The sequence below is a fragment of the Oncorhynchus keta genome, chromosome 1 (assembly GCF_023373465.1).
Source record: "Oncorhynchus keta strain PuntledgeMale-10-30-2019 chromosome 1, Oket_V2, whole genome shotgun sequence".
Taxonomy (NCBI): Eukaryota; Metazoa; Chordata; class Actinopteri; order Salmoniformes; family Salmonidae; genus Oncorhynchus; species Oncorhynchus keta.
In genome coordinates, this window is record NC_068421.1 from 10,969,672 (window position 1) to 10,983,142 (window position 13,471).

General features: G+C 42.1%; 1 protein-coding gene across 1 annotated transcript in view; it reads right to left on the reverse strand.

Annotated features, from left to right (window-relative positions):
- The window catches only part of LOC118378480 (1-phosphatidylinositol 4,5-bisphosphate phosphodiesterase eta-1-like), a 143,838-nt gene that overhangs the window by 63,549 nt on the left and 66,818 nt on the right, over positions 1 to 13,471 (reverse strand). The window contains exons 3-4 of the mRNA XM_052482134.1: positions 2,304 to 2,450; positions 1 to 174 (exon numbers count right to left, since the gene is read on the reverse strand). The exon at positions 1 to 174 is cut by the window's left edge and continues 70 nt beyond it. Coding sequence (XP_052338094.1) covers positions 1 to 174; positions 2,304 to 2,450 — 321 coding nt within the window. The remainder of the gene's footprint in view (positions 175 to 2,303; positions 2,451 to 13,471) is intronic.

Consider the following 13,471-nt stretch of genomic DNA (forward strand, 5'->3'; position numbering starts at 1 on the left):
CTGTCACCCAGGTACGAGCCTCTTCAGGGTTAGAGGTCACCAGGTCTAGGGACTCCATGTGGTTGCCATGGTAAACGGTGAAACAGCAGGCCGGGTCGAAACTGCCCTCCGCATGGCGGTGGAAGATGTCTGACTGACGGCCCTCCGTCACCTTGTACAGCGAATCAATGGTGACTGAAAGGGAAAGAGGGCGGGACAGGAAGAGAGAGAGGACCAATCAGGGTTGAGAGTCTGCATCTGTTTATATTAGTTACTGTGCTGTTACTAAGCAGCAATGCATTACGGCAGTGTTACGTTACTACACCTAATAGGAAATGCACATGCGCACTGGGGTGCCGGGAACTGTAGAGCACGAGGGGTTTTGACTAAACGAAGAACTAACTGTACTCCCGTCTCCTGACTGGTCATTTCTCCACAACACAAATATTACAGTGGCGTACAGCACCTTGTACAGCGAATCAATGGTGACTGAAAGGGAAAGAGGGCGGGACAGAAAGAGAGAGAGGACCAATCAGGGTTGGGAGAATGAATATTGCGTTGATAAGCTTGGGAATTTTAAATTAATTTTACCTTTATTTAACTAGGCAAGTCAGTTAAGAACAAATTATTATTTGTGCTCTCATTTGTGATCAAAATGGATGAAACCAAACAAAAGTCTGCGAAGCGACAACAAGTTAACCTTCTGATATCTTCTAGGGAAATGATAGTTTCTCTCTCTTAAATATTGAATGAAGGCCACAACGAGGAGAAGTCAGAGATAAACATATAACCAGACAGACACTGCAGCAAATAAACTGGCATACCCTGAAATCACAGCATCACTACTGTAGTCAACAACATACCCTGAAATCACAGCATCACTACTGTAGTCAACAACATGGTTGAAATCACAGCATCACTACTGTAGTCAACAACATACCCTGAAATCACAGCATCACTACTGTAGTCAACAACATGGTTTAAATCACAGCATCACTACTGTAGTCAACAACATGGTTGAAATCACAGCATCACTACTGTAGTCAACAACATGGTTTAAATCACAGCATCACTACTGTAGTCAACAACATGGTTGAAATCACAGCATCACTACTGTAGTCAACAACATGGTTAAATCACAGCATCACTACTGTAGTCAACAACATGGTTGAAATCACAGCATCACTACTGTAGTCAACAACATGGTTGAAATCACAGCATCACTACTGTAGTCAACAACATGGTTTAAATCACAGCATCACTACTGTAGTCAACAACATACCCTGAAATCACAGCATCACTACTGTAGTCAACAACATGGTTGAAATCACAGCATCACTACTGTAGTCAACAACATGGCATTGTAATGATGTCTAATCCCTCATAGGGACTAGGTGAGACAAGAGAGAGAGATCAGAGATCACTACTGAGAGAGAGAAATCACAGCATCAGACTGTAGTCAACAAGAGAGAAATCACAGCATCACTACTGTAGTCAACAACAGAGAAATCACAGCAGAGAGACAACAGAAAGAGAGAGAGAGTCAACAACATGGTTTAAAGACAGCATCACTAGAGTCAACAGCATAGAGAGAAATCACAGCATCACTACTGTAGTCAACAACATGGTTGAAATCACAGCATCACTACTGTAGTCAACAAATGGTTTAGAGAGAGAGAATCAGAACTAAGAGAGAGAGTGAGAGAGTCAAGAACATGGTTAGAAAGAGAGAGAGAGTCAACAACAGAGAGAGAGAGAGACTAGGTGAGAGAGAGAGTTAGAGAGAGAGAGAGAGTTACATAAAGCATTGTTTGTTTTGAGATGTTGCCAAAGAGAGACTCTGTTAAGAGAGAGAGAGGGTAGAACTAGCTGTCAAGGGTAGAACTAGGGGTGTTAATTAGAACATTTAAGGTTAAAAGATTAAGGGTAGAAAGGGGTGTTAAGGGTAGAACTAGTGCTTGAACTAGGGGTTTAAGGGTAGAACTAGGATGTTGCCAAAAGGCAGAACTAGGGGTGTTAAGGGTAGAACTAGGGGTGTTAAGGGTAGAACTAGGGGTGTTAAGGGTAGAACTAGGGGTGTTAAGGGTAGAACTAGGGGTGTTAAGGGTAGAACTAGGGGTGTTAAGGGTAGAACTAGGGGTGTTAAGGGTAGAACTAGGGGTGTTAAGGGTAGAACTAGGGGTGTTAAGGGTAGAACTAGGGGTGTTAAGGGTAGAACTAGGGGTGTTAAGGGTAGAACTAGGGGTGTTAAGGGTAGAACTAGGGGTGTTAAGGGTAGAACTAGGGGTGTTGCGTAGGTGATGAGATAAAGTGTGCGTACTCACTCTTGGCCCTCTCGCTCTTGCGTGAGGGTCTCCATCGGATGCATGAGCGATGTTCGTCCAGGTAGAACAGTCTCACCAGCCCCTTGGAACCAGCCTTCAACTTCACCATCTGGGTCCCCGACTGCATCACACACATACATCGCTCCACTACAGAGAGACAGGGAGACGCAGAGGTCAATACTGTACTGTCACAACAACAACAAGGACACGAAAGAGCTAAGATAAAATAATGCTAGAAAATACTGATTAACAAGCTGATTTGGGCCAGAAACAGGATGGGAACAGAGATAGGAGTGACAAAACACAATCAGGTCAGAGACATAGAGGGAGAGAGAGAGAGAGAGAGAGAGAGACATAGAGGGAGAGAGAGAGAGAGAGACATAGAGGGAGAGAGAGAGAGAGAGAGAGAGAGAGAGAGAGAGAGAGAGAGAGAGAGAGAGAGAGAGAGAGAGAGAGAGGGATTCCCAAACCTTCCATAACAAAGCCATCACCTACAGGGAGATGAACATGGAGAAGAGTCCCCTAATTAAGCTGGTCCTGGGGCTCTGTTCACAAACACAAACAGACCCCACAGAGCCCCAGGACAGCAACACAATTAGACCCAACCAAATAGTGAGAAAACTGAATATTTTACTTCACACATTGGAAAGAAGTTACCAAAAAACAGAGCAAACTAGAATGCCAAGTGGCTCCTAAACAGAGAGTAAACATTGGCAGAATACTTGACCACTGTGACTGACTCAATGTTAAGGACTGTGTACAGACTCAGTGAGCATAGCCTTGCTATTGAGAAAGGCCGCCATAGGCAGACCTGGCACTCAAGAAAAGACAGGCTATGTGCACACTGCCCACAAAATGAGGTGGAAACTGAGCTGCACTTCCTAACCTCCTGTCCAATGTATGACCATATTAGAGACACATATTTCCCTCAGATTACACAGACCCACAGAGAATTCGAAAACAAATCCAATTTTGATAAACTCCCATATCTACTGGGTGAAATACCACAGTGTGACATCACAGCAGCAAGATGTGTGACCTGTTGCCACGAGAAAAGGGCAACCAGTGAAGAACAAACAACATTGTAAATACAACCCATATTTATGTTTATTTATTTTCCCTTTTGTACTTTAACTATTTGCACATCATTACAACACTGTATATAATATGACATTTCAAATGTCTCTATTCCTTTGGAACTTCTGTGAGTGTCATGTTTACTGTTCATTTGTTATTGTTATATTTCACTTACTTTGATAATGTTAACATATGTTTCCCAGGCCCATGAAGCCATTTGAATTGAAATAGAGATGCAACATCATCTGATGCAACATCACTGTCTTCTTCAGTAATGCACACAAATTGTTGATGAGCAGTTTCAGCCCACACACACACACAAACTCAAACAGAGTTACACTCAATCTTAACTCAGCGTGATCTGATATGAATAGAGGACATAAGATTCATCTCCATGTCAACTAGAAGTATCTACACTAAGAACCATGTCAACTAGGAGTATCTACAACTAAGGACCATGTCAACTAGGAGTATCTAAACTAAGAACCTTGTCAACTAGGAGTATCTAAACTAAGAACCATGTCAACTAGGAGTATCTAAACTAAGAACCATGTCAACTAGGAGTATCTACACTAAGAACCATGTCAACTAGGAGTATCTACAACTAAGAACCATGTCAACTAGGAGTATCTAAACTAAGAACCATGTCAACTAGGAGTATCTAAACTAAGAACCATGTCAACAAGGAGTATCTACAACTAAGAACCATGTCAACTAGGAGTATCTAACCTAAGAACCATGTCAACTAGGAGTATCTAAACTAAGAACCATGTCAACTAGGAGTATCTAAACTAAGAACCATGTCAACAAGGAGTATCTAAACTAAGAACCATGTCAACTAGGAGTATCTAAACTAAGAACCATGTCAACTAGGAGTATCTAAACTAAGAACCATGTCAACTAGGAGTATCTAAACTAAGAACCATGTCAACTAGGAGTATCTAAACTAAGAACCATGTCAACTAGAGTATCTAAACTAAGAACCATGTCAACTAGGAGTATCTAAACTAAGAACCATGTCAACTAGGAGTATCTAAACTAAGAACCATGTCAACTAGGAGTATCTAAACTAAGAACCATGTCAACTAAGAGTATCTAAACTAAGAACCACGTCAACTAAGAGTATCTACAACTAAGAACCATGTCAACTAGGAGTATCTAACCTAAGAACCTTGTCAACTAAGAGTATCTAACACTAAGAACCATGTCAACTAGGAGTATCTAAACTAAGAACCATGTCAACTAGAGTATCTAAACTAAGAACCATGTCAACTAGAGTAAATCTAAACTAAGAACCATGTCAACTAGGAGTATCTAAACTAAGAACCATGTCAACTAGGAGTATCTAAACTAAGAACCATGTCAACTAGGAGTATCTAAACTAAGAACCATGTCAACTAGGAGTATCTAAACTAAGAACCATGTCAACTAGGAGTATCTAAACTAAGAACCATGTCAACTAGGAGTATCTAAACTAAGAACCATGTCAACTAGGAGTATCTAAACTAAGAACCATGTCAACTAGGAGTATCTAAACTAAGAACCATGTCAACTAGGAGTATCTAAACTAAGAACCATGTCAACTAGGAGTATCTAAACTAAGAACCATGTCAACTAGGAGTATCTAAACTAAGAACCATGTCAACTAGAGTATCTAAACTAAGAACCATGTCAACTAGGAGTATCTAAACTAAGAACCATGTCAACTAGGAGTATCTAAACTAAGAACCATGTCAACTAGGAGTATCTAAACTAAGAACCATGTCAACTAAGAGTATCTAAACTAAGAACCATGTCAACTAGGAGTATCTAAACTAAGAACCATGTCAACTAGAGTATCTAAACTAAGAACCATGTCAACTAGGAGTATCTAAACTAAGAACCATGTCAACTAGGAGTATCTAAACTAAGAACCATGTCAACTAGAGTATCTAACCTAAGAACCATGTCAACTAGGAGTATCTAAACTAAGAACCATGTCAACTAGAGTATCTAAACTAAGAACCATGTCAACTAGGAGTATCTACACTAAGAACCATGTCAACTAGGAGTATCTAAACTAAGAACCATGTCAACTAGGAGTATCTAAACTAAGAACCATGTCAACTAGAGTATCTAAACTAAGAACCATGTCAACTAGGAGTATCTAAACTAAGAACCATGTCAACTAGAGTATCTAAACTAAGAACCATGTCAACTAGGAGTATCTAAACTAAGAACCATGTCAACTAGGAGTATCTAAACTAAGAACCATGTCAACTAGGAGTATCTAAACTAAGAACCATGTCAACTAGGAGTATCTAAACTAAGAACCATGTCAACTAGGAGTATCTAAACTAAGAACCATGTCAACTAGGAGTATCTAAACTAAGAACCATGTCAACTAGGAGTATCTAAACTAAGAACCATGTCAACTAGGAGTATCTACACTAAGAACCATGTCAACTAGGAGTATCTACAACTAAGAACCATGTCAACTAGGAGTATCTAAACTAAGAACCATGTCAACTAGGAGTATCTAAACTAAGAACCATGTCAACTAGGAGTATCTAAACTAAGAACCATGTCAACTAGGAGTATCTACACTAAGAACCATGTCAACTAGGAGTATCTACAACTAAGAACCATGTCAACTAGGAGTATCTACACTAAGAACCATGTCAACTAGGAGTATCTACAACTAAGAACCATGTCAACTAGGAGTATCTAAACTAAGAACCATGTCAACTAGGAGTATCTACAACTAAGAACCATGTCAACTAGGAGTATCTAAACTAAGAACCATGTCAACTAGAGTATCTAAACTAAGAACCATGTCAACTAGGAGTATCTAAACTAAGAACCATGTCAACTAGAGTATCTAAACTAAGAACCATGTCAACTAGGAGTATCTAAACTAAGAACCATGTCAACTAGGAGTATCTAAACTAAGAACCATGTCAACTAGGAGTATCTACAACTAAGAACCATGTCAACTAGGAGTATCTACAACTAAGAACCATGTCAACTAGGAGTATCTACACTAAGAACCATGTCAACTAGGAGTATCTAAACTAAGAACCATGTCAACTAGGAGTATCTAAACTAAGAACCATGTCAATTAGGAGTATCTACACTAAGAACCATGTCAACTAGGAGTATCTAAACTAAGAACCATGTCAACTAGGAGTATCTACAACTAAGAACCATGTCAACTAGGAGTATCTACAACTAAGAACCATGTCAACTAGGAGTATCTAAACTAAGAACCATGTCAACTAGGAGTATCTAAACTAAGAACCATGTCAACTAGGAGTATCTACAACTAAGAACCATGTCAACTAGGAGTATCTAAACTAAGAACCATGTCAACTAGGAGTATCTACAACTAAGAACCATGTCAACTAGGAGTATCTACAACTAAGAACCATGTCAACTAGGAGTATCTAAACTAAGAACCATGTCAACTAGGAGTATCTAAACTAAGAACCATGTCAACTAGGAGTATCTAAACTAAGAACCATGTCAACTAGGAGTATCTACAACTAAGAACCATGTCAACTAGGAGTATCTACAACTAAGAACCATGTCAACTAGGAGTATCTAAACTAAGAACCATGTCAACTAGGAGTATCTACAACTAAGAACCATGTCAACTAGGAGTATCTAAACTAAGAACCATGTCAACTAGGAGTATCTACAACTAAGAACCATGTCAACTAGGAGTATCTAAACTAAGAACCATGTCAACTAGGAGTATCTACAACTAAGAACCATGTCAACTAGGAGTATCTAAACTAAGAACCATGTCAACTAGGAGTATCTACAACTAAGAACCATGTCAACTAGGAGTATCTAAACTAAGAACCATGTCAACTAGGAGTATCTACAACTAAGAACCATGTCAACTAGGAGTATCTAAACTAAGAACCATGTCAACTAGAAGTATCTAAACTAAGAACCATGTCAACTAGGAGTATCTACAACTAAGAACCATGTCAACTAGGAGTATCTAAACTAAGAACCATGTCAACTAGGAGTATCTAAACTAAGAACCATGTCAACTAGGAGTATCTAAACTAAGAACCATGTCAACTAGGAGTATCTAAACTAAGAACCATGTCAACTAGGAGTATCTAAACTAAGAACCTTGTCAACTAGGAGTATCTACAACTAAGAACCATGTCAACTAGGAGTATCTAAACTAAGAACCATGTCAACTAGGAGTATCTACAACTAAGAACCATGTCAACTAGGAGTATCTACAACTAAGAACCATGTCAACTAGGAGTATCTACAACTAAGAACCATGTCAACTAGGAGTATCTAAACTAAGAACCATGTCAACTAGGAGTATCTACAACTAAGAACCATGTCAACTAGGAGTATCTAACCTAAGAACCATGTCAACTAGGAGTATCTAAACTAAGAACCATGTCAACTAGGAGTATCTACACTAAGAACCATGTCAACTAGGAGTATCTAAACTAAGAACCATGTCAACTAAGAGTATCTAAACTAAGAACCATGTCAACTAGGAGTATCTAAACTAAGAACCATGTCAACTAAGAGTATCTAAACTAAGAACCATGTCAACTAGGAGTATCTAAACTAAGAACCATGTCAACTAAGAGTATCTAAACTAAGAACCATGTCAACTAGGAGTATCTAAACTAAGAACCATGTCAACTAAGAGTATCTAAACTAAGAACCATGTCAACTAGGAGTATCTAAACTAAGAACCATGTCAACTGTTTTGGATCTTGTTTCTGCCCCCTCGAGACTGCCTATCGTCTGGTACTGGTCTGGTACTGTTTGGACTCTGACCTGGTTGATGAACTCTCGCCTGTCCTGACCTCGAGACTGCCTATCGTCTGGTACTGGTCTGGTACTGTTTGGACTCTGACCTGGTTGATGAACTCTCGCCTGTCCTGACCTCGAGACTGCCTATCGTCTGGTACTGGTCTGGTACTGTTTGGACTCTGACCTGGGACCCGGTCCCTTCTTGAACTCTCGCCTGTCCTGACCTCGAGACTGCCTATCGTCTGGTACTGGTCTGGTACTGTTTGGACTCTGACCTGGTTGATGAACTCTCGCCTGTCCTGACCTCGAGACTGCCTATCGTCTGGTACTGGTCTGGTACTGTTTGGACTCTGACCTGGTTGATGAACTCTCGCCTGTCCTGACCTCGAGACTGCCTATCGTCTGGTACTGGTCTGGTACTGTTTGGACTCTGACCTGGTTGATGAACTCTCGCCTGTCCTGACCTCGAGACTGCCTATCGTCTGGTACTGGTCTGGTACTGTTTGGACTCTGACCTGGTTAATGAACTCTCGCCTGTCCTCGACCTACCTTTGCCTGCTCGCTTTGTTATAATAAATATTGGAGCTCAACCATCTGCCCCCTGTGTCTGCATTTGGGTCTCGCCTTGTGCTCTTATACAGTTAACCTTGTGGTGACACACAATTCAGTCCCATTCAAAATCCTATTTTCCCTTGTCCCTAACCCTAAACCTAGCTCCTAACCCCTAACCCTAACCCTAGCTCCTAACCCTAAACCTAGCTCCTAACCCCTAACCCTAAACCTAACCCTAGCTCCTAACCCTAAACCTAACCCGAGCTCCTCACCCTAACCCTAGCTCCTCACCCTAACCCTAGCTCCTCACCCTAACCCTAGCTCCTAACCCTAACCCTAGCTCCTAACCCTAACCCTAGTTCCTAACCCTAACCCTAGCTCCAAACCCTAACCCTAACCCTAGTTCCTAACCCTAGCTCCTAACCCTAGCTCCTAACCCTAACCCTAGCTCCTAACTCTAACCCTAGCTCCTAAACCTAACCCTAGCTCCTAACCCTAGCTCCTAACCCTAACTCTAGCTCCTAACCCTAGCTCCTAACCCTAACTGTCACGCCTTGGTCATAGTATTTTGTGTTTTCCTTAATTATTTGTTCAGGCCAGGGTGTGACATGGGTTTATTGTGTTGTCTTATTGGGGTTTTTGTAGGCATTGGGATTGGTGTTGATTAGGGGTGTGTCTAGTTTAGGCTTGGCTGCCTGAGGCGGTTCTCAATCAGAGTCAGGTGATTCTTGTTGTCTCTGATAGGGAACCGTATTTAGGTAGCCTGGGTTTCACTGTGTATTTCGTGGGTGATTGTTCCTGTCTCTGTGTAGTGTTCACCAGATAGGCTGTAATAGGTTTCACGTTCCGTTTGTTGTTTTTGTATTTATTAGTTATTTCATGTATCGTTCCGTTTTTTCTTCATTAAAGACATGAGTAACCACCACGCTGCATTTCGGTCCGACTCTCTTTCTACAAATGAAGAACGCCGTTACACTAACCCTAACCCTAGCTCCTAACCCTAACCCTAGCTCCTAACCCTAACCCTAGCTCCTAACCCTAGCTTCTAACCCTAACCCTAGTTCCTAACCCTAGTTCCTAACCCTAGCTCCTAACCCTAACTCTTGCTCCTAACCCTAGCTCCTAACCCTAAGCCTAGCTCCTAACCCTAGCTTCTAACCCTAGCTCCTAACCCTAGCTCCTAACCCTAACCCTAGCTCCTAACCCTAACCCTAGCTCCTAACCCTAACCCTAGCTCCAAACCCTAACCCTAGCTCCTAACCCTAACCCTAGTTCCTAACCCTAGCTCCTAATGTAATTCTAACCTTAGCACTAATTCTAACCTTAACCCTAAACCCCCTAGAAATACTATTTTTAACAAAATGTCCCCAGCTGGTAGAATGTTTGTTTGTTTACTATTCTGGGGACTTCTGGTCCCCACAAGAATAGTTAAACACGTCCACAAACACACACAAACACAAACATTTTTATTTATTTTCAACGATTTTCACCTTGTCAGCTCAGGGATTCAATCTTGCAACCTTACGGTTAACTAGTCCAACGCTCTAACCACCTGCCTCACGAGGAGCCCGCCTAATACGCAAATGCAGTAAGACGCCAAGGTAAGTTGCTAGCTAGCATTAAACTTAATCAATTATAATCACTAGTTATAACTACACATGGTACTAGTTTATCTAGCGTGTCCTGCGCTGCATATAACCGATGCTGTGCGTATTCGCGAAAAAGGACTGTCGTTGCTCCAACGTGTACCTAACCATAAACACCAATGCCTTTCTTAAAATCAATACACAGAAGTATATATTTTTAAACCTGCATATTTAGCTCAAAGAAATCCAGGTTAGCAGGCAATATTAACCAGGTGAAATTGTGTCACTTCTCTTGCGTTCATTGCACGCAGAGTCAGGGTAGTTGTAACAGTTTGGGCAGCCTGGCTCATTGCGAACTAATTTACCAGAATGTTACGTAATTATGACATAACATTGAAGGTTGTGCAATGTAACAGGAATACATAGACTGATGGATGCCACCCGTTAGATTAAATACGGAACGGTTCCGTATTTCACTGAAATATTAAATGTCTTGTTTTCGAGATGATATTTTCCGGATTCGACCATATTAATGACCTAAGGCTCGTATTTCTGTGTGTTATTATGTTATAATTAAGTCTATGATTTGATAGAGCAGTCTGACTGAGCGATGGTAGGTACCAGCAGGCTCATAAGCATTCATTCAAACAGCACTTTCATGCGTTTTGCCAGCAGCTCTTCGTTGTGCGTCGAGCATTGCACTGTTTCTGACTTCAAGCCTATCAACTCCCGAGATGAGGCTGGTGTAACGATGTGATGTGAAATGACTAGCTAGTTAGCGGGGTGCGTGCTAATAGCGTTTCAAATGTTGCGCGCTCTGAGACTTGGAGTAGTTGTTCCCCTTGCTCTGCATGGGTAACGCTGCTTCGAGGGTGGCTGTTGTCGTTGTGTTCCTGGTTCGAGCCCAGGTAGGGGCGAGGAGAGGGACGGAAGCTATACTGTTACACTGGCAATACTAAAGTGCCTATAAGAACATCCAATAGTCACAGAAGGGCAGCAAAGAAGCAACTTCTCAGCAGGAAAACCATCAGGGACAGACTGATATTCTGCAAAAGGTACAGGGATTGGACTGCTGAGGACTGGGGTAAAGTCATTTTCTCTGATGAATCCCCTTTCCGATTGTTTGGGGCATCTGGGGAAAAGCTTGTCCGGAGAAGACAAGGTGAGCGCTACCATCAGTCCTGTGTCATGCCAACAGTAAAGCATCCCGAGATCATTCATGTGTGGGGTTGCTTCTCAGCCAAGGGAGTGGGCTCACTCACAATTTTGCCTAAGAACACAGCCATGAATAAAGAATGGTACCAACACATCCTCTGAGAGCAACTTCTCCCAACCATCCAGGAACAGTTTGCTGACGAACAATGCCTTTTCCAGCATGATGGAGCACCTTGCCATAAGGCAAAAGTGATAACTAAGTGGCTCGGGGAACAAATATTTTGGGTCCATGGCCAGGGAACTCCCCAGACCTTAATCCCATTGAGAACTTGAGGTCAATCCTCAAGAGGCGGGTGGACAAACAAAAACAGACACATTCTGGCAAACTCCAAGCATTGATTATGCAAGAATGGGCTGCCATCAGTCAGGATGTGGCCCAGAAGGTAATTGACAGCATGCCAGGGCGGAGTGCAGAGGTCTTTAAAAAGAAGGGTCAACACCGCAAAAATGGACTCAAAACTTTTGGCCACGACTGTATATACAGTGGCTTGTGAAATATTCACCCCCTTGGCATTTTTCCTATTTTGTTGCCTTACAAACTGGAATTAAAATGGATTTGGGGTTTGTAACATTTGATTTACACAATATATGCCTGCCACTTTGAAGATGCAAAATAGTTTTTATTGTGAAACAAACAAGAAATAAGACAAAAAAACAGAAAACTTGAGTGTGCTTATTTCTTTCTGGCCACTCTTCCATAAAGCCCAGCTCTGTGGAGTGTACGGTTTAAAGTGGTCCTATGGACAGATACTCCAATCTCTGCTGTGGAGCTTTGCAACTCCTTCAGTTTATCTTTGGTCTCTTTGTTGTCTCTCTGATTAATGCCCTCCTTGCCTGGTCTGTGAGTTTTGGTGGGCAGCTCTCTCTTGGCAGGTTTGTTGTGGTGCCATATTCTTTCCATTTTTTAATAATGTATTTAATGGTGCTCCGTGGGATGTTCAAAGTTTCTGATATTTTTTTATAACCCAACCCTGATCTGTACTTCTCCACAACTTTGTCCCTGACCTGTTTGGAGAGCTCCTTGGTCTTCATAGTGCCACTTGCTTGGTGGTTCCCCTTGCTTAGTGGTGTTTCAGACTCTGGGGCCTTTCAGAACAGGTGTACATGTACTGAAATCATGTGACAGATCATGTGACACAAATTGCACACAGGTGGACTTTATTTAACTAATTATGTGACTTCTGAAGGTAATTGGTTGCACCAGATCTTATTTAGGGGCTTCATAGCTAAGGGGGTGAATACTTTTGTAAGGCACTGTACAGTTGAAATTGGAAGTGTCCATACACCTTAGCCAAATTCATTTAAACTCAGTTTTTCAAAACTCCTGACATTTAATCCCAATAAAGATTTAGGTAAGTTAGGATCACCACTTTATTTGAAGGATGTCAAATGTCAGAATAATTGTCACGATCGTCGTCAAGGAAATGACCGGACCAAGGTGCAGCGTGGTAAGCGTAAATTATTTTATTTTAAATGTCGCCAACAGAACAATAAACAACCAAACGAACGTGAAGCTCTGTAAGGCTATACATGCCACTAACAAATACAACAACCCACAAATGAGAAAAGGAACAAATGCTGCCAAAGTATGATTCCCAATCAGAATAAAAGGATCTCTACGGTCAGGGTGTGACAGTACCCTGACACTATAGGGGAGGGTCCGGGTGGGCATCTATCTTGGTGGCGGCTCCGGTGCGGGACGCAGACCCCGCTCCACCTCTGGCTCCCCCTACTTTGGTGGCGCCTCTGGTGCGGGGACCCCGGTCGCCGACCCCGGCCTGGGGACCCTCTCTGCAGGCCCCGGCCTGGGGACCCTCGCTGCAGGTCCCGGACAGGGGACCCTCACTGTAGATCCCGGACTGGCCCGTGGAGCAGGCACAAGACTCACCAGGCTGGGGAGACATACTGGAGGCCTGGTCCAAGGAGCAGGCACAGGTCACACCGGGCTGTAGGGAA